Below are 20,418 nucleotides of genomic sequence, written 5' to 3' on the forward strand. Positions count from 1 at the left end.
ATGTAGATGTTAAAAAGCATTGGAGAAAGTATGGAGCCTTGAGGGACACCATACTTAAGCTCAGATCTCGAAGAGCGACAGTCTCCAGTCGACACCATCTGGAATCTGTCCGAGAGGTAGGCCAGCCAAGGCAGTCTCCACCCCATAGCCCATCTGAAAACCAGTTTGAAATGGGTCTGGATAATCAGTTTCCTCCAAGACCGCCTGAAGCTGAGAGGCCACCACCCTCTCAATTACCTTGCCCAGCCATGGGAGGTTGGAAACAGGCCTATAATTGCTCAACTGAGGGATCTAATGCAGGCTTCTTTAGAAGAGGTCTAATAATTGCCTCCTTAAGACAAAGAGGCATCCTGCCCTCCCTCAGAGAAGCATGTATTATTTCTACCAGGCCGCCTACAACAGCGTCCCTGCTAGATTGAACAAGCCATGTTGGACAAGGGTCAAGAGAACAAGTGGTAGGCCTTACTGCTCCAAGCAGCTTGTCCACATCCTCAGGAGTCACAAACTGAAATTGATCCAGCCAAATTGCATAAGAGGAGTTGTTGGACACCTCCAGTTCAGACATCAAATTAATTGTGGAGTCTCCATCTAGATCAGCCCGAATCCAAGATATTTTATCTGCAAAAAACTTTAAACACGTCACAGCGGGTATCTGATGACTCCAAATTCTGGTTCGGGGGGGGGGATACTAGCCCCCTCATAACCCTGAACAACTCTGCTGGGCTTGAACTTGCAGAGGCAATACGGGCAGAAAAGAACCACTCCTTTGCCGCACGTATTGCCTGAGCATAGATCTTTAAATGTGCTCTATGTTGTAATCTGCTGGATTCGAGGCGAGTCTTTCTCCACTTGTGCTCCAGTCGCCTGCCTTGCCGCTTCCAGGAGTTGCTTTCACTCTGTGCAGTTATGGTTGTATCAAGGTTGTCAAACACCACCATTCATTTACATTGTACTTCTGCATTTTGATAGACCTTGTCTCTGAGATTTTTGCTCCTTAATACCCTAAATAGGCCTGCATAGTCAAAATTGCCAATTCCAACACAAACCCACTGCCCTCCCATGCCACTCTGAGGGGGGCACTCCCAGTGTGGCCAGCACCAGACAGCAGTTGCTTTTGGGGGGGCCTGAGTGGTCTTTTTGCTGGAAGCAGCAGCTGTGAACAGGAGGCTGTGGGGCATCAGGAGGCTGTGTGCAGAAGACTGGGAAGGCGAATGGGGACACCTGTGTACTGTAGTATCTGCCAGTGCTTTCCGATGGAAAATTGCTGGGAGGAAAGAGTCCCCAGGTAGCCCCGCTTGCCTTTCCAGCCTCCTGTGCACCTACCCGGTGTCTTCGCAGCATCCCATCCTCCCTTGCACAACTGTTGGTTCTGGCAAAAATCCCCCACCTTCAAAAGCAACTACTGCCCACACAGGGAGCACCTGCCACGCTGCAGTGAGTGTGTGTGTGTGGCGGGGGGATAGTGTGTTTGTGTTGGAAGTTGAACCTGAGATTCTGACTGCACAGGCCTAGCACTGACATTGGGATTTGCCCCCATCCATACTGTGGCCCATTTGTTATGCATGCTTGCAAATTCAGTTTTGAGCAAAGTTTCCCCAAATTGGACCAAAACCGTAGTTGTACATGACACACGTGGCATAAATGTATGTGAGCAAGTGTGGTAGCAGGCAATTGGAGCTTTCATTATCTTCTTCTGCCTCTCTCTTTATCTTATCCTGGGACCTACCTTCATTCCCTGCACAACCATGACTGTGTCAAAGTTGCCAAATATTTCCATTTACATTGTGCTGCTGCATGTTGATATCTTTTGTTGCTCTGTGGTATTCTAACATTGTCCTGCCAGTGTCCAGACTGCAGTCTGTTTTACTCACATTTATAAATTGGGTTTTGAGCAAAATTGTTCCAAGTTAGTCTAAAAGCATAGATACACACGTGCATAGTATACACATTTGTGAGCAAATGTGAGAATAGCCTAGAAGGGACATAAAGCATCCTTCACAAACATCGGCTTTGTGCCAGGTTTCTTCCCAGGCAGGGAGAAAATGCACATTCAGAGCAAGTTCCCGGGGGCCGGGGGACAAGCTTCAGCCAGGGGGCCTTCATGCAAGGCACTTGCCCCCCCGAGCCATGCCCCCTGTATCGGATGTCAGACACAAGGGGTGGGGCAACCTAATCCACCGAAGCCTTCCCATCCCTGTTTCTTGAACTCACCATTCAGTGAGCCAGTGTGAGAGGGTGGCTGCTGCCATGGCCAGCAGCAGCGCCAGCTTGATGATGCTGAGCCAGGCCAGGCTCAGGGCTGCCATCCGCCGGGGTGGTGGTGGTGTTTCAGGGCTGGGCAGCCCATCCTCCAGCGGCTCCTGCATGGTGGCCAGAGGGTGGAGCAGTGGTGAGGGGCAGTCTGTTGGGAGGACGAATCACAGGGAGAAGAAAAAGAAAGCCCTGTCGTACTTCTTCCTATCACGTGGGTGCAAAGCACCTGGCACAGAATGGGCAGTGGCAGAGGGCATCCCTGAGCCTTGTGGGCCCCCTGACCCTTTGGGCCTGGGGACATTGGCCCCTCTTGTCCAATGGACACTACGCCCATGGAGCTCCCTTTGAAGTCTGCAACAGCCCCGCTGGCGGTGCAACTTTACACGTCTGTAACAGGGCACATCATGTCAGCCATTATACCCTGCAGTGTATTCAAATGTATTCTACTACCTGCCTCCTTACTTCACCATGTGCATTACACATAAAACACAGAAGATTCTATTTTATTTTCCTATTGTACTGCAAAAATAAAGCACAGTGCTTTTTAGAGGCATGGGGATAACCAGCAGCCAGAACAACTCATTTTATCACACCCTATGTGTCTAGCACATTTTAATCTCAGACTTCCTGTAAGAGTTCAGGGCAGCATATATGGGTTTTATGTTGGCCAACAACAAAAACAAATCCCTTGAGGGCTAGGCAGAGAGATATTGCTTAAGAATAGATGTACGGTAGGTGATCAATATCTGCCTTTTTCATGCTGGTTGGCAAGTGAGTGGGTCCAGTACTGATAGCTAATAATGGGCACTCTAGGTGTGGGCCGTGAATGCGCCTCCAGCGGGGGAGGCGGGCGGCTTCTTTAAGTGTAAACAGAGCCGGTGCTCCGTGCCACCCAGAAGCCTCCGCGGCGGAGAATCGCCTCCACCACTCACCTGGCCACTGGCCGGGACTCGCCTCCATGGGAGCCAGGTAAGTGGCGGAAGTGATTCTCCGCCACGGGAGCTGCTGGGTGGCATGGAGCACGGGCTCCATTTACAGTTAAAGAAGCCACTCGCCGCCGCCCCCACCCCCGGAGGCGTGTTCATGGCCTTCTCCTGGGCCACTTATAGGATGGGGGGTTTGGGAAAAGGTTAAAATGTTGTTTAAAACCATCTGTTTGCCCATTGTTTTTGTGGGTTGGGTGGTCGGTAGCACCCATCATGCCTTACAACTTAATCCACTTTGATATCCCTAGGAGCTACCCATGGGGAACAATGGGCTGTTTTGAGTTTCCCCATTGTTCCCTATGGCCAGAACAAGCTGTAGGCAATGTATTTTGCAATCCTGCTTTGAAAAACGCTGCAGAAGCACAGTAAAAGGGAACCTGTCTATCCCAACACAGAACACACATTTCAAACACAGTCCAAAAATGGCCCCAAAAGAAACACTGACCCAGAATCCACTGCTAGCCACAGTGCCTGCCCTGCTGTAACATCACTGGTAAGAGTTGCTCTCTCACACACAATTATGACTCCTTACTTCCCAGCATTACAACAGCTGCCACAGCACCCCCCTGTCGTAAACCTGTCAGGCTAATCTTGAGTGATGTATCAGCTGATGGAGCGTGAAGCAGAGAAAGGGTCAAAATGATACTGTTAGAGCCAAGCAGCCAGCAAATTCCAAAAACCAAAGCCAGTCCAAGTTGTCACCATATGCAGTCAGTCAAACCAAGTCCAAGTTGAAATCTACAAGCAGGGTACCAATGATCCAAAGTCAAAAGCACAGTGATAACAAACAGGAACACAGCTGGGTCGCTCACCAAAGCCCGACTTTGCTATCAGCAATGTGGGTGAGGCGAAGCTGTCTTAAATGGGCTGAAGCCCAGTGCTCTCAATCCTGGGTCTCTGAGTCAGCAGTTCTTCTCGTTAGTCGAGCCGTTCTGCACGTAGGCCTCCTTATCTCCTCCCGTCTCTTTGACTGATGCCGTTTTATAGCTGAGATTGGCTGCTCTTCCCACAGAGTAGCAGACGTAGTAGGCTCTGTTTCTATTTCAACCTCCCGTGCGTTGGTCCTGCTTGCCTCTGCAACTTCTTGTCTTTGGGACTGCTGCACTCCCTCCTCCTCTGCTGTCACACTGCCTATTTCTTCCTCATCCTCGGTGTCAGATAGCATTCCCCTGACACACACACACCATTAGCAGCAAGCGTAGCCATAGGCAAGCATAGCCATCAATCACATTTTGACCGAGTACACCTTATAATGCAGATTGCAGACCAGAGCAGTGAATGAAGCAGTGTGCTTCAGAAGCACAAGTTAGTCTCAAGTCTGGACATGGAGCTCATCACAACAGTCATCAAGAAATACTACATGCATACACAGTCCTCTTGAGAGGACAGAGGGCATCCCCCCGACCCAGCCCTCCCTGAGTCAGCGAGCACAGGTGTGGGTGGGTAAAAGGTCAAGGAAGAGGAGGTGGTGTAGGGCTGCTCAACTCGGCCCTCCTGCAGATGTTGGCCTACAATTCCCATAATCCCTGGCTATTGGCCACTGTGGCTGGGGATTATTGGAGTTGTAGTTCAAAAACAGCTGGAGGGCCTAAGTTGAGCAGGCCTGTCAGGTAAAGCAAGGTGGGATGCGGAGAGCAGCTGGGCGTGGGCTTTCTAATTCATTATTAACAATTGCTCAAAACTGTGAGCTCTAAACAGCTGTGGGCACTTGTCATGGGTGGGTTCTTGGTGCGAAACTACTGTATTCAGAGATATCTACCACTTTTGAACCTGAGCTAGCATATAGTCATCATGACTAGGAGACTTATCCTCCATGAATTTGTCCAATCCTCTTTTAAGGTTAACTAAGCTAGTGGCTATTGCCACATCCTGTAGCAGCAGATTCCTACATTCATCATGCACTGTGTGAAGAAGTATTTTCTTTTTTCTGTCCTAAATCCCCTACCAAGCAGTTTCATTGATTGACCCTTTGTCCCAGTGTTGGGAGAGAGGGTGAAAAGCATGGTTCTGTTCAGTTTCTCCACATTATGTGTAAGATTGATAAACTTCTACCATGTGATACTTGCTCAGGTTATATATATGTTTGTTTTTGGAGTGTGGTCATCATACATGATAATTCACACATGGAGTTCCACAGTACATAGGAACATAAGAAGCTGCCAAATACTGAGTCAGACCATTGGTCTATCTAGCTCAGTATTGTCTTCACTGACTGGCAGTGGCTTCTCCAAGGTTGCAGGCAGGAATTTCTCTCAGCCCTCTCTTGGAGAAGCCAGAGAGGGAACTTGGAACCGTCTGATCTTCCTAGAGCGGCTTCATCCCCTGAGGGGAATATCTTACAGTGCTCTAGTCTCCCATTTGTTGGAAATTCTCTGTGGTGAGAGAATTCCTTTCTCATTATAGCAGAGTGCACAGAGGCACAACACAGCGGATTTGGTTAGGCATGTGTGTATGCAGAGTAAAGTAACTTGGAGCCAATTCATAGTTTCAAATCAATATAAAAGGCATTTATTAAGGAACTCCATTCTAGATAGGAAAGTGAGGAGTTAGGATCTCTAATCTATCTATCTAGCTGGATGCAGATGGATTCTGCATCTTCTCTGCACACATGGTGCAGGGAGAGAGGCTTGCCATGTTGCAAGGTAGAAGGGCAGGTAGGAAAGAGAGAGAGAGAAAGGAAGTTAATCCCTGAGATTAGCAATCTACATATCAAAGGGATAGCATCAGAGCAGTGGAGAAGTGATGACCAATGTCTTGACCCTCTAGCCCTCTGACTTACTCATCTGTCCTCCACTGTCTGAGACAAAGAGACAGTGCAAAGTCCTTTAACTTCCAACACTCCCTCTCAATGTCTCGTGACTCAGCTCACAATATTCATTTTCTCTCTCAGCTTTTCAAAGCAGGGTCTTGGTAGTGGCTTAGTGAGTATGTCTGCAAGCATTTCATTTGTCGGGCAGTAGATCAGCTTGAGTAGTCCATCTTTTTGCAGACTTCTCACTACATGGTACTTTACATCAATATGTTTGGTACTCCTCTTTACATCTTCTTGTCTGGAGAGTTGAATGCAGCTTTGGTTGTCTTCATACACTGGTATGGGCTGTGGTACATCTGTACCTAGGTCCTTCAGAAGTTGATACAGCCATTGTATCTCGTGACAGCCCTGTGCAGCTGATACATATTCTGCTTCAGTGGTTGATGATGCAACTATGTCTTGCTTTGTGCTTGACCAGCTTATGGCTCCATCTCCATAGAAAATTATGTAACTGCTGGTGGATTTCCTTTCTGTTAGATCTCCACCCCAGTCTGCATCTACGTATGCTTCTAGTTTTGGTTGACTGTTAGCTGGCAGCTTGAGCTTAAAGCAATCTACATATCAAAGGGATAGCACCAGAGCAGTGGAGAAGTGATGACCCAATGTCTTGACCCTCTAGCCCTCTGACTTACTAGTCGGTCCTCCACTGTCTGAGACAAAGAGACAGCACAAAGTCCTTTAACTTCCAACACCATTCATATGCAACCAGGGCAGACTCTGCTTAGCTAAGGGGACAAGTCATGCTTGCTGCCACAAGACCAGCTTTCCTTCCTATTGTTTATCTCATAGAAACAAGCTGAAATATGAAATACTCTTAAGCAATTGTAATATTGGTGGAATGATGCCATGAACCATGTGCAGTTTTTGGCTGTACTAAAATTCTGGCTTAACAGCTTGTTCTGTAACTCTGGAAATCGAGGCACAATCCCATAGCTACCAAAAGGATGTGATTTCTGTGGTTTCAAGGCATCTTGACCCTGTTGCTGAGGATTGTTTTCTCCTGCCCTTCATACTAAGCACTTTTGTTCCCTTCACCACACATACAACAGACACACACTGGAATGAAATGTTTTGTTTGAAATAAAGAGAAACAATTCCCACTGTTCTCAGTGGAATGGCTACTGAATGGTGTTTTAAAGTTCACAGAAAAATTCAGGCCTGCTCTTGGATACATAAAAGGTCATAGTACAAAAAAACAGGCTATTTTAAGGACATCTTGTATTGGTTTATGAACTGCACAACAACATGACTATTATTTATATAATGTCATCTGTGTGCAAGGTGCTTTAGAAAGTATAACAATGTTTTCAAGAAATGGCAGTCAAGCCTCATTTCCTCTTTAAAAAAAGAAATAAACAGGCTTATGCTCCAGACATATGTAGTGTGCAAAGGACCATTTAATTGTTTTTAACAGTTTGGCATAAGGAACTAGTGGGGCCAGTGACAAAAATACAATTGGCATGTTTCCTCCTCTGCATAGAGATAACAAATTGGTTTTCTACTTATTTCTTAATTATTTATTTGACATATCTATATCCCACCCAAAACTTATGTCTCTGGGTGGCTCACAATAAAATATAAATTACAACAAAATTAAAAAGGCTAAAACCACAATACCTTAAAATAATATTAAAAACTATCAGGACAGCGAGGCAGGTCTCACGATCAGTGAGACCCGCTTTTGCCACTTTTGCGGGGAAAGCGGGCTAAGCCCACTCTCCCCGCAGACGATCCTGGCGGGAGCCCAGGGTGGCCGGATCACCCACCCACACGATTGCCAGCTCCATGATGGAGCTGGCGGGAGCTAGGAAGCTTGGGGGCCGCGCGAGCACTCAGGGCATACTGGGGAGACCCCCAGAGCTGGGAGGCGGCTTTTCGCCTCCCCTCTGGGGGTTTCCTCGTGAATAGTCACGGAGCCGCGCCACGATCGGAAAGCAGCGATCATGATCAGAAAACCCGGGTTTGCGGAGTGCTTGCTCCGCAAACCAGGGCTAAGGGGAGGGCTACAAAATCAGGCTAGCTGCTTGTAAGCCACCAGGCTTGCCTGCAAGCCCGGTGGTTCACACAATCAGCTAAAATCAGGTTAGGCTCTCCTAGCCCGATTTTGGTTGATCATGAGAATAGCCCCAGCATCTAATTAAAAGCCTAGGTTAACAAATATGTTTTGATTGCCTTTTAAAAAGTTGTCAGAGATGGGAGGAGGCTCTTATTTTGGCAGGGAGCTCACTCCAGAGCCTTGGGGCAGTAATGGGGAAGGCCTGTCCCTGCATAGTCACCAGACAAGCTGGTGGCAACTGCAGATGAACCTTTCCTGATGATCCCAATGGGTGATGGGGCTCATGGTGAAGAAGAGGTTCTCTTAAAACATCTTGATACATGTACATCTTGATGCAAGACATCTAATATGTCTTGATAAATGTTCTCTTAAAATATCTTGATACAGGTACTTGATACATGTACCTACCCCCTCTTCAGCCCCATTTAGACATTATGTTGCATGCATGTACAAGTATCTGTACACTTCTGTGTGTTTTTGTGTGAATGATGCACATCCATTCATCTAAAACTGAACCTGGGTACAGGCCCCATCAAATGCTGGGTACAGACAGGAAGTGTCTTACTGTTTGTGCATTTACCATAATGTATAAATCTGTACATGTGTATGTTGCCTAACATCCAGACTAGATTACTCATGAGTAGTCCCTGTGACTGACATACACAATTTCAATGGGTATTGAGGGTATTGTGGCACTGCTGCTGTGGTCATGGAAGCAGTAGCCCCACGGAGGTGAACACCAGTTGCACTAGCAGTGTTACGTAGTTTCTCCTGTTGTGGTGAATGGGAGAAAGTGCAGTAATGCTTGTAGCTCAGCCGGTGTCCTTGCCCACAGCACCTCTGCTTTCATGTCCACAGCAGTGATGCTGCAAAATCCTCCAGTTGCCACTGAGACTGCACATCATGTCAGCCACTGAAATGAATTGGACAAGTCATGACAAATGTGCCTTATTAACTTCAATGGGTCTGTTCATGAGTAATTTAGTCTGGCTGTGAACACAGATCGTACTTGTGTTGAACTTAAAACGGAACAGGGTTCTTGTGAATATGCATTCAGTTTTATTTTCGATTGTTACAAGAGATTTGCACTCCCAAAAGGCATGTCTTTTAATGTTTAGTGGTGAGTAACAATACGTAATTGCTACATGATGTGCGAGATAGCTTTACACTGTTGCTCTCCACCTATCAGTCTTTGTGGAGTTGGATGGCAAGGTTCTGTCTATCTATACTGTACATGCAGCAGTTATGTTTTTCAATTGCTAGTAGGTAACTGCATTCTTCTCTGTAGTCTACAATGCACATTGAAATCCAGTGTACATAAATCCATATCTATGTGATTGCTTACTCAGATTTTTTTTTGGTTCTTTCTCCCTGTGTTTGCATTTCTGGGAGTAGAAAACAGGTGTGAACTCTTTTCATACAGGGTTTGGTGGTGGTGGACAAATGACATCACCCACATAGCATATCTTTTACTCTATAATCATAAACCACTTACATTACAGAATGACAGAAAGGTGGTGCTTGGACTTGCACACTTTGAACCATCTGCACTGCTGGCCTTCAAAATGGAGGGTCACTAGGACTTCTGTGCCTCCAAATAAGCTAGTCATTTTCTTTACACGCATGAACGTGCAAGGGCTTACTACCAATAAGGCACAGAAGGAAAATGAAAATTGCGGGGTGGGGGAGAAGAAGATGAGAGCTTATTCTTCTGCTGAGTTTGATTTTAGAATGTGACAAATTGTCCATCTTAGTGGAAAACACTAGCAGAAACAAGCTCAGTCAACAGCCTATTGGTCACTCTTCTTCCTCTACCTCTTCACTATTTGCAAGTGTGAACACTGGAAGATCCAACTTGCAAGCTGGGCCATGCTACAGATTTCAACCAGATGTTATGTTTGGATGGTTTAGTAAGAGCTATATTCTGGAAGCAAAGGAGAGTTCTCAAAAGAGTTCTACCACTCTTCAATGAATTTTTGGAGTGTCTCCTGTTGTAACTGTTGGAGATGAACTTCCAGTGCATTGACCTTTTGCACCAACTGTCCTAATGACCACTAGGGGCATTGGGAGTAGAGACAGTGAGTCAGGGTCTCCCTATCCGTCCCTACTCTATGACCCCTGAACTGACTCTGCAGCACTTCCTGTGCTGCGTCACAATCCTTCCTTTCCTCCTAGAGAGCAGATGGAAACATCTCTCTCTCTCTCCTTACCTATCCACTATGTAGTCCTTTAGATTAGAGATAGGTCTTTCCTATCTAAGTTTATTTAACCAATAAATATTTAGTGTTTAGTCATACAAGGATCTCCATGTGTTTTTTTAAATAGCTGCAATATCCAAACCATCCTCTGATACCTACCCTGTAACTGGAGTGTGTGCTCATTCGTTAGTGCTCTGCTGTTTTACCTATTGTGGGTAAAAATCAACAACCTCTAACAGTAACATTCTATGGTCACTCAGCAGGCAGAACATTTGTTTTTGAATGTTCCAATGAGTGCAGTTTGTGCATCACTGCATACTTATTTTTTTTTAGCAATTGGAGCTGCTTATGAACAGAGAGAGATACATTATTTTGGATTTATCTAAAAAATCAATATTTCCCCAAAAGTAGAAAGAAGGAACACTCTCTGAAAGAATCTTTACTCTATGCTGTACTGACTAACCCAGTCCATCCATACTGAGTGTGGTTTGGTGGGACAAACACTTAACAATCCTGACTGAGTTATCGGGAGGCAACTTGGGTCTGGGCCTTCTCTGTAGTTGCTCCTGGGCTGTGGAATGCACTCCCTATAGATATTCAAGGCTTAACATCACCTTCCTTTAAAAGAGCCCTAAAGACTATTTCTCTTTCCCCCCGCTTTAGTCTGGCTTTTAGTGACTCTTAAATGGTTTTAATTTTTAATGGGTTTCAATGCCTTATTTATCTTGTTTTTATTGTTCATCTGAACTGTTTAGAACTTCTGGGTTAGGTGGTATAGAAATTCAGTAAATAAACAAAAAAATAAATAAAAAGCAAGAGTCCCCTGGCCTTTTCTGTTAAATTGATTCATTTGAGTAGCAGTTATGGTCTCTTACTCTCTAGAGACGGATTTAGCCACCAATCTTGGGGACCAGGACTGCTACCTCCGGGGGGGCCCTCTAAATGATCAGGGGGCCACCCAGAGCCCTGCTGCCGCGCCGCCGTGCTGCTTCCCCACGCCTATATTTGCCATCTTCACTGCTGGGGGGTGAGCAGAGCAGGCCTCCCCACCCCGCAGTGGTGGCCTGTCCAGCGGGCATGCCTGTGCAGTATGAATATAGAACGTTGCCTGCTGGTCATGGCATGCAACATTCCATATTCACACTGCCCAGGCATGTCCACTGGACAGGCTGCCGCTGCTGTGGGTGGGGGAGGCCTGCTCCACTCACTGCTCACACCCCAGTGGTGAAGATGGCAAATATTTGTGCTGGGCAGTGGCATGGAGGCAGGGCAGTGGCAGGGCTCTGGGGAACCCCTCGATCATTTGGAGCCCCCTTCCCCGGAGACAGGAGCAGCAGTGGGGCGGCAGTAGGAATTCATGGTGGTTGTTTTTTTAAAGGTGGGCCTTGTGGGAAGGGCCCTCCCAAGCCCTTCAGGTCCAGGCTGCTTTTGGACCTAGGTGTGCACCTGACTCTCTATACTAAAGACAAGATGGTGGGGAGGGGAGGCTTGATGAGTGAGGGGGGACGGGGAGGCTTGATGAGAATGAAAGGGGGGAAGAGAGAGAGGGGATGGGACGGCTTGATGAGAGAGAGAAAGGGGATATGTAGGCTAGCTAAGGGAGAGAGAGGGGATTGAGAGGCTTGACGAGAGAACAAGAAAGGGGATGGGGAGGCTTAGAGAGGGAGGGAGGGAGGGAGAATATGCAGGCTTGTTGAGGAAGAGACAGGGGATCAGGAGGTGAGAGAGAGGGGGGGATGTGGCAGGAGAGAGAGAGAGAGAGAGAGAGAGAGAGAGAGAGAGTATAAGCCCCTGGCAAACTGAAATTTAGAGGGTTCCCTCCAAGCATATGAGGGAACTGTCCAAGAATATGAATGATAAAATGTACACACTCAAAGAGCTTAATGACAGCACACAGTGTATTCACCAATAAGGTGCACAATGAAGATAATCGCAAGCCCCCACTCCCCCTGAGCAAACAAAACATCCTCCAAAATGGGTTTTGGACTTGCCTGACTAAAGGTGAGTCCAGTGGTGCCTAGACCTGAGGCCCGGATTTTGGAGCCCGGACCTGAAGAGCTTTGGAACACCTCCCCCATGAGCCCCTTCACCTTTAAATTTTTTTGCCAATGCCTTGCCAATCTCTGCAGTTTTTGCTGCCATTTGTGCAGCTGGGGGGAGGAGCCAAGCAGGCCTCCCACATGTTGGTGGCTGCGGGCGCAGTGGCTGTTGGACTAATCTGGCCAGGCGTGCCTGAGCAGTGAGAGGAGCAAGTGGGATACTCCCACTGGGCATGTGCACCTGGATGAACAGACCCACCAGCCACTGCGACCACCACCACAGGAGAGGCCTGCTCAGCTCAAACCCACCCACCCCAGCTGTGCAAATGGTGGCAAAAGCGGCTTAGATCGGTGCGGCAGGGCAATGGTGGGGCAGGCGCAGGGTGGTGGCAGGCCTCTGGAGAGGACCCCAAAACATTTGGAGCCCCCCCCCCCGAGACAGGAGGCCACAGACTAGATCTTCCATGTCTGTGGGAAAGATCACCTCTGGGTGAGTCTGTACTGATTGTCCTTTGTGAAAAAGGATTAAGCTTGTATATGGATTGCTGAATCCACATGGTGAAAAAAAGACAAGGGATAACTTTTATTTGCTTGATAGGGAGCTGAAATCCCAGATACACTATGATGCTCTGAAGCTAAATCTGAAATCTGGGGTTTGTCACAAAGTTGTTTTTTAATTTTTAAAATCAGTATTCAGGCTTTGGAACTCCTTTCTGACTGAATCTCGTTCACACATGAAATAGCTAACTGTGGTTGGTATATAATATTGGAATATAATACTGGAAAACTGGAATACTGGAAAACTGTGCTCAAATGTAGTAGTTGCTGCATAATTCAAAACTCATGAACTGTCAATAAATATAACAGCACAGACAGTATGCAAGAGCTTATGGAATGTTTGCTACTGCACTGCATGTCTATGCTAGTTGTGAACATGGGGTGTGTGCGTTCATTTGGGGATGAACACTAAAACATGATGTGCAAAACTCATTTCATTCTGTTTGGCATTTGTCCAAGCTGAATGCAGTGGCCCAAATGAGGCAGGGATCCATTTTGGCATTTGGATCTGCTTCATTCACTTATTTCAGCTCCCACAGTCAGCTGCACCTAGAATGAAGGGAAGGTGCCGAGAGAAAGCAAGAGCGAGCGAGCGTGCACATATATGTAGTGGAGAATTCACTGGAAGCTCTCCATTTGTGAACTAGGAAACATCCTTGCCAAACTGTCCAAGAATATGCATGATAAAATGTACACACTCAAAGAGCTTAATGACAGCACACAGTATATTCACCAATAAGGCGCACAATGAAGATAATCGCAAGCCTCCACTCCCCCTGAGCAAACAAAACAGATCATACATAGTGCACGATTGTGTTGACAACTAGTTGCCTATATCTCTTCCTGCCACAATAACCAAACAGTGTATTGGCATGGTAGAAAATCTGGATTGTTTGTATATGTGTCTTCCATCCAGAAGTCTGAAAGTATGACACTTTGCATGCATGTTCTTGTTCTAGTTTGCGCAATAATTGAAATAGATTACAGTGATTACTACTGTAATTCACTTTGTCTCCAGCATAACTGGAACTCAATAGCAATCTTATGCATCTGATCTCCTGACTTATCTGTCTGAATATTTCCAAGGTATTTCAAAAAAAAAAAGGTCATGCCCAAGTTCAGCACTTTTAACAGCCATTGATTTTAGTGGCATAGATATAAGGGTTGGTGTGGCATAGTGGATAGCATGTTGGATTAGGACTGGGGAGACATGGGTTCAAATACCCACTCAGCCAAGCTCACAGGGTGAATTTGGGTCAGGTTCTCTCAGCCAAGCCTACCTTACAGAGGTGCTTTCCAGATTGCACGCTACAACATTGTCACTATGTGTCCACAAACTGTGCTTCTGTACTGCCTGTGTTTTGACATCGCCGTCCCTATGCTGTCAGCAACATGCTGTTCACATTTCCAGTGCCGCATTTCACGTTTTACCTGTGCATTTTAGTGCTGCATCATTGCATTGCATTGCAGTGCTATACAACAGTGCCCTCCTAGGAGGACTTAGGAGGTTTGTGCAAGCTAGAAAAGACTGCTCCTCTGTTGGTGGCTTTGCACAACAAACGGCTTCCACCCTTTATTTATGTTTTCAATATGATCCCGCCAAGCCGAAGCATTTTACTGCTGTAGAGCTCACAGTCTCGAGTCAATCTGGAAAGTGCCATTGTGAGGATAAAGTGGGAGTTGTGGGGAGGAGGAGACATAAGGCCACCTTATTTGGAAGAAGGACAGGATATCAATGCAATAAAATAAGAAAGAAGTACAAGCTTAAGTTTCCCCTTGGAAACTTTGGATCCTTCTTTGTGTTGGATCCATGTAGATATATGCAAAAGATTAACATAGAAAGATTATCTTTTGTTTACATCTACATCAGGGCTTCTCAACCTGTGGGTCCCCAGATGTTATTGGACTTCAGCTCCCATAATCCCCAGTCCCAGTGGCCTTTGGCTGGGAATTATGGGAGTTGAAGTCTAATTACATCTGGGGACCCACAGGTTGAGAAGCCCTGATCTACATGGATCTGCTATATGTTTTTTTCCTATTGCCACCTGAAGGAATATTTTCTTTAAGCTTGACTTTGCTGATGTTGTAAGTATCAGTAATATATAACAGAATCTAGTGAGATTTTTGACTGTCTGGTTGACTTAATCTTGTGGGACCTAAACCAAACAGGGTGTGGAAACAGGATGCTGGACTTGAATCTGATCCACTCATGCCCTTCTTATGTTCTTATCTTGTTTACATTTTTCACATGTTGTATTTCTTCACAGATGGGAAAACTACCTAGTCTCTTTATTTTTTGGGAGATATTTTCTTCAACTGTCCTCAGCTTCCCAGATGGGAAAATCGATGCATCTTGTGATTCTATGTTACCCAAGCATAGACATTTTGTTGCACAGACCAACCTACCACCATATGCCATCTCCATCTCCAACACTTCGTTTAACCCAGGAGATGAGATCGTAGGTAAATTCAGAATGCAGAATTCTTTGTTGAACCTGATATACATGTGTTGTTGTTTTTAAAGTAACATTTTAGGAAGTGTATTGCATTCAACAATATGTCTATATGGTTGGAGTGTTTGTTCAACGTTTTTGGATCTCATGACCCAAAATGCAAAATTGTTACATTCCAGCATAGCGAGAACCAGGATCCAAAGAGTTTTGTGTGTGCACAGAAAGTGCTTTAGTATAGATATTTGCCCCCTTGTTTCTTTCTGGAGGCCTCCTGTGCTAGGAATATTTATATACCACTCTTCAACCAAAGTTCTCAAAGCGGTTTATAGAAAAACAAATAATAAATACATAAGGTGGTCCCCTGTCCCCAAAAGGCTCACAATCTAAAAAGAAACACAAGGCAGATACCAGCAACAGCTACTGGGGGGATGCTGTACTGGGGTTGATAGTGCTAGTTGCTCCCCTCCTGCTAGATATAAGAGAATCGGCACTTTAAAAGGTGTCTGCTCAGTTAGCAGCGGTACTGCATAAAGGTTTCTCTATAAAGTCAGCTGACACTCAGGAATGGCTCTTCAATGGCGTGTAGGGGTGGGCATGGGCAAATACAGCAACTCAGCCAAGAGTCTCAATTAATGTGTTTTCTTGTGCCAACAAGATCACGAGGGTATGAAACTAGAGAGATAGAAAAGTGTTGTATTTTATCTAACAATATTTTATGTTTTGTTAATTAGAAGTTTGTCCCAGTGGGGATTCTGTGTAGAGAGTGTGGGGGGTGGGAGTCAGAAAGAGGGGTAAAAGAGAAGGAGAAAAATGAAATTGTTTCTGAATAAAGCTTAGTTAAACATAAACTTGCTTTGTGTTTAAGAGGGAAGTAACTCTTAAAAAGAGCTCTTTATTTTTTTCCAGTGGAAGAGTTTCCTTCCTATTACAATCTCTTTATAATCTGCTATACAGCAAGGATAAATCTGAGTAGCCTTTCCTCCTCTTGATGCAGGGTTTTAGAAAAATACTTGGTTAAATCAAAGCTGTAGATACTTATGTTAAGACATTCCCTTCCAACAAGGAAAAGAATCCATTCTCTGCAGTCCTCCAGCTGCTTTGGTTCTGGTTACGCTTTGCAGTGTTCTTGTAATAAGTAAAGCTAACATCCATTGGCCTTATTCCAGGCAAAGCTGAATAGTTTTAAGTCAGGTTGATTTCAGTGGGAGATCTGTCTTTGAATGGTGGCCACTGTCCACTCAATGCTGTTGGCTTGCACACAGATGGTGCTACTGGTAGTGATAAGAGGTTAACAATAACGACAATGTTAATATTAATTAAACTTAATAATTTATTAACTTTAATAATTTAATTATTAACTGCTATTAATACAAATCATAGCGAGAAATTTCAGCGTATACTTATTTTTATATTTCCCTCCTTAGTATCCCTAATAGCAATGAATAATTCAAACTTCAAAGGATTTTTACTACAGGCCCGAGCAACTGGAGGAGACGTTGCTGTTGGTAGTTTTCGAATAATAAATCCTCTCACTCAAGGTCTTGAGTGCAACAACGTCCAGGTATATGTATTGTCTAAAATACATCATTATGTAACTCTTTGTCAGCCCTTGGTCTGGTTCCAGGGCAGGCTGCTGCTCGGTGTCCTGGCTGTGGAGCAGACAGATAATGACCAAAGGGACCAGAGGCAGCTGATGTGGTCAAGGAAATCTGGGCTCCACTGCTGGATCATTGATTGTGGGACAGGCAGGTGGCCAAGTACCAGCAGCAAGGTTGTGCTGTTACTTAGACCAGGGGTTCTCAATGTTGGGTCTCCAGATGTTTTTGGACTTCAACTCCCATAATCCCCAGCCCCAGTTGATTGGGGATTATGGGAGTTGAAGCCCAATAACATCTGGGGACCCAACGTTGAGAATCCCTGACTTAGACTGAGGAACCAAGCTTGGAAACAATTGTTCCTGCCAGGATGTGGGTGCTGCTGCACTGCAACAGAGATCAGGAAGGTAGTTCTCGCTACCTAGGAGTTGCTGTGGACAGTGTAAGGCCTGCCTGAGCCCTGCTGGCAGAGTTTTCAGTTTGAGACCTTGGGTGCCTTGCACTCTTTTGTTTTGCATTACAAAAATAATCAAGTACTGCAAAGAAGATCTCTGCAAGTTTCAAACTAGATGTGATATTTGAGTTCTGTGCCTAGAGCTCTCAACATCTGTCTTGCTCAGAAAGCAACTGTGGGGGAGGGCAGTTTGGATGGGGGCCACAGTTTAACCTTTTGCCCCCATGCAGATTCCTCAGTGCAGATTGCCTCACCAGTATTGCTGACAGTATGGAGGAGAAAACATGACAGTGCCTGTATGTGGCTAATTACAGTTTTGCGGGGGCATCTGCATTGAGGAGTCAGTGTGGAGCAAAGGGGTAAACCTCCTATTCCAATACCATGGCCCTGATTCAAATTGGGATCCACCACTTTTACTTTTTGGACAAAAAAAAAGTTTGTTGGGAACTCCAGTCATGGAACCCATTTCACATCAAGTACAGCCTTGTGATTCAATAGCCCTAGGTATGCCTAAGGACAAGTGTTGTCTTGTATCTTTAGATAGTTGTAGACAACCATTTTACTACACATCTTGCATCTACTGTGTGGTAAAATTCTCATCGGTTGGTAGGATGAGACAGAAATTACCAAAACACCTGAAGGTGAACTATTTCAACTTGGGGAACTTGGTCATCTGCATCATGCTACCAAGTGGTAAGGGGAAATTTTTTACTACACCTCAGGTGCAGGTGTGAGGTGAAGTGTGTGGTAAAATGATTGACTGATATATTGTGCAACATTATGCAGGCTTGTAACACTGCATTTTTCCAGTTGTGCAGGAGCATTGCTGTACTAATGCAAAAATAGCACCCTTGGAATTATGCAGTGATATGGCCATTATTTTCAATAGCCATATCATTGTACAACTCTGGGTGTGCAATTTTTGCATTAACTGCAACATTACAAGCCACACATAAGGTTGTGCAGTATAGCAGTTCAGGTTTGCAGCTACCCAAAATGATCAAGATACCCTGGGGTGCAAGAGTTCACTCTGGGGTAAACTGATCATCTATATGGGGTTGAAGTCACATAGCATTATTGGGAGTGTTACATTTTTAGAATCCCAGAGGCATTTTTTTTGTTTGTTCATATCAAGTTTTGTGTTTTGTTTTGTCATTGTAGAATTCTTCACTGAGTCACACAAATGGGGAAAACAAGCAAAATGTAACAGCAATTTGGGTTGCACCTTCTGGCGTGAGGCATGTTGTGTTCAGGTATGTACGTTTATTAATTTATTAATGTAATGTAGCAGTGCTTAACAGAGCATTCATTTCTCTAAAAGCTAAAATAATTCATTGCTGTAAAGAAGTTCTGACTAGAAAATAATGCGTGGCTCCAATGCCCTTTCTGGCTATCTATGTTTTAAGATGTGCTAATATGATAGTACTTATTATATTAACTCATAAACAGCCACAAATGTTATTTATGGAATCAATTTCTTACGTTTTCCTTTATCTTTCTTAACTCCAGCCAAGTGAATATTATTTTTATTTCTTTTGATCTGCAGTACAAGCGGGGGGCGGTTCAAAAATTGTATACAGCACAATTTTATGTGTAGAATGGACCACAGCACATGATGAGGAAGGGAATGTACTGGGAATGTGCCCATGGAATCCTCTGTGGATGCTCCAACACTCTCCCAGTGTGTCCCTTATCATATTGTGGGGTGGGCTGTTAGTTTAAACAAATACTTGGAGCATGTGTATGGGGGCCATTCAGGTTGATATTGGGATGCTCTGGGAGGGAGGATTGAGACTTTTGTGGAAGATAACCTAATGGGCACACTCTCAGTACATCCCCTTCCTGATTGCATGCGCTCAGGGCAGCAGCATCCGAACTGGCCCTCTGTATACTATAAGACAGGACAAACATATTTTTAAAAAGTTATTAACAACCCAGTCCTTAAAAAAAAAAACCCCAAAAAAACTACTGCTGGCATTAACTGCGTGCAATGTACATGTGGTAGTTATAAAGGGCTGAATTTTGTTTCAAACTGTGATGGTGGGTATAGAACTGCTAAAGCAGTGGTTCTCAACCTTGGGTCCCCAGATGTTGATGGACTTCAACTCCCATAGTCCCCAGCCAAAGGTCATTGGGGCTGGGGATTATGGGAGTTGAAGTCCATCAACATCTGGGGACCTAAGCTTGAGAACCACTGCGCTAAAGAAACAAGTCACTTTCCACATGGAACTGGAGCTTGTTTCTTTGACACTGGGACCTGCTACAGTGAAACAACATACAGCTGTTGGTGCAGTTCTCCCTTAATACACATGCTGTAGATCAGGTCTGTTAAACTCACAAAGTTGTATCCAGTGGAAACTAGTTGTGGCAAAGCACAGGTGAAATCAGTTATTATGTTTATGTTTATTCTAGTGAGCCACCTAATGGTGCAGTGGGGAAGTAACCTGCCTAGAGAGCAGGAGGCTGTTGGTTCGAATCCTTGCTGGTGTGTTTCCCAGAATATGGGAAACTCCTATATCAAGCAGCAGTGATATAGGAAGATGCTGAAAGGCATCATCTCATACTGAGCAAGAGAAGGCAATGGCAACTCCCTCCTGTATTCTACCAAGAAAACCACATGGCTCTGTGGTCACCAGGAATTGACACCTACTCAATGGCACAGCCTTGCCTTTCCTTTTATCAAAGATACAAGTTAGTTGTTGTTTTTAATGGGGCAGTCATGACTAACATTCTTAGGGTATAATCTTATACTTTAAAAAATTGGTTTGAGTGACATAGGATTTGATATGAGTATAGAGCCCCCATGATTGGTGTTTGCCGTGGACACTGGGGGAAGTGGCTGGTGGGGTTGCATCTCTCTGGTTTGTTCCAGCTCTTCTCTCATCCCATCTTTTGATGAACTAATATAGTATTTTTATGTTAGGTTTACTTAACCAGCATACTGGCCTTATTATTATTACTACTACTACGTCAAATATTTATATACTGCTCTTCAGCCAAAGTTCTCAAAGCGG

General features: G+C 45.1%; 1 protein-coding gene across 4 annotated transcripts in view; it reads left to right on the forward strand.

Annotated features, from left to right (window-relative positions):
* Nucleotides 1-20,418, forward strand: part of LOC128322233 (putative ferric-chelate reductase 1) — a 53,221-nt gene that overhangs the window by 3,018 nt on the left and 29,785 nt on the right. For 2 of the 4 annotated variants that reach the window (XM_053243135.1, XM_053243137.1), the window contains exons 2-4: nucleotides 15,170-15,365; nucleotides 16,780-16,916; nucleotides 18,566-18,657. In XM_053243135.1, the coding sequence (XP_053099110.1) occupies nucleotides 15,170-15,365; nucleotides 16,780-16,916; nucleotides 18,566-18,657 (425 nt within the window). Of the gene's footprint in view, nucleotides 1-5,214; nucleotides 5,271-15,169; nucleotides 15,366-15,937; nucleotides 16,020-16,779; nucleotides 16,917-18,565; nucleotides 18,658-20,418 lie in introns of those variants that run through there. The other 2 variants (XM_053243136.1, XM_053243138.1) reach the window with 2 other exon arrangements.

Source organism: Hemicordylus capensis, chromosome 4 (assembly GCF_027244095.1).
Source record: "Hemicordylus capensis ecotype Gifberg chromosome 4, rHemCap1.1.pri, whole genome shotgun sequence".
Taxonomy (NCBI): Eukaryota; Metazoa; Chordata; class Lepidosauria; order Squamata; family Cordylidae; genus Hemicordylus; species Hemicordylus capensis.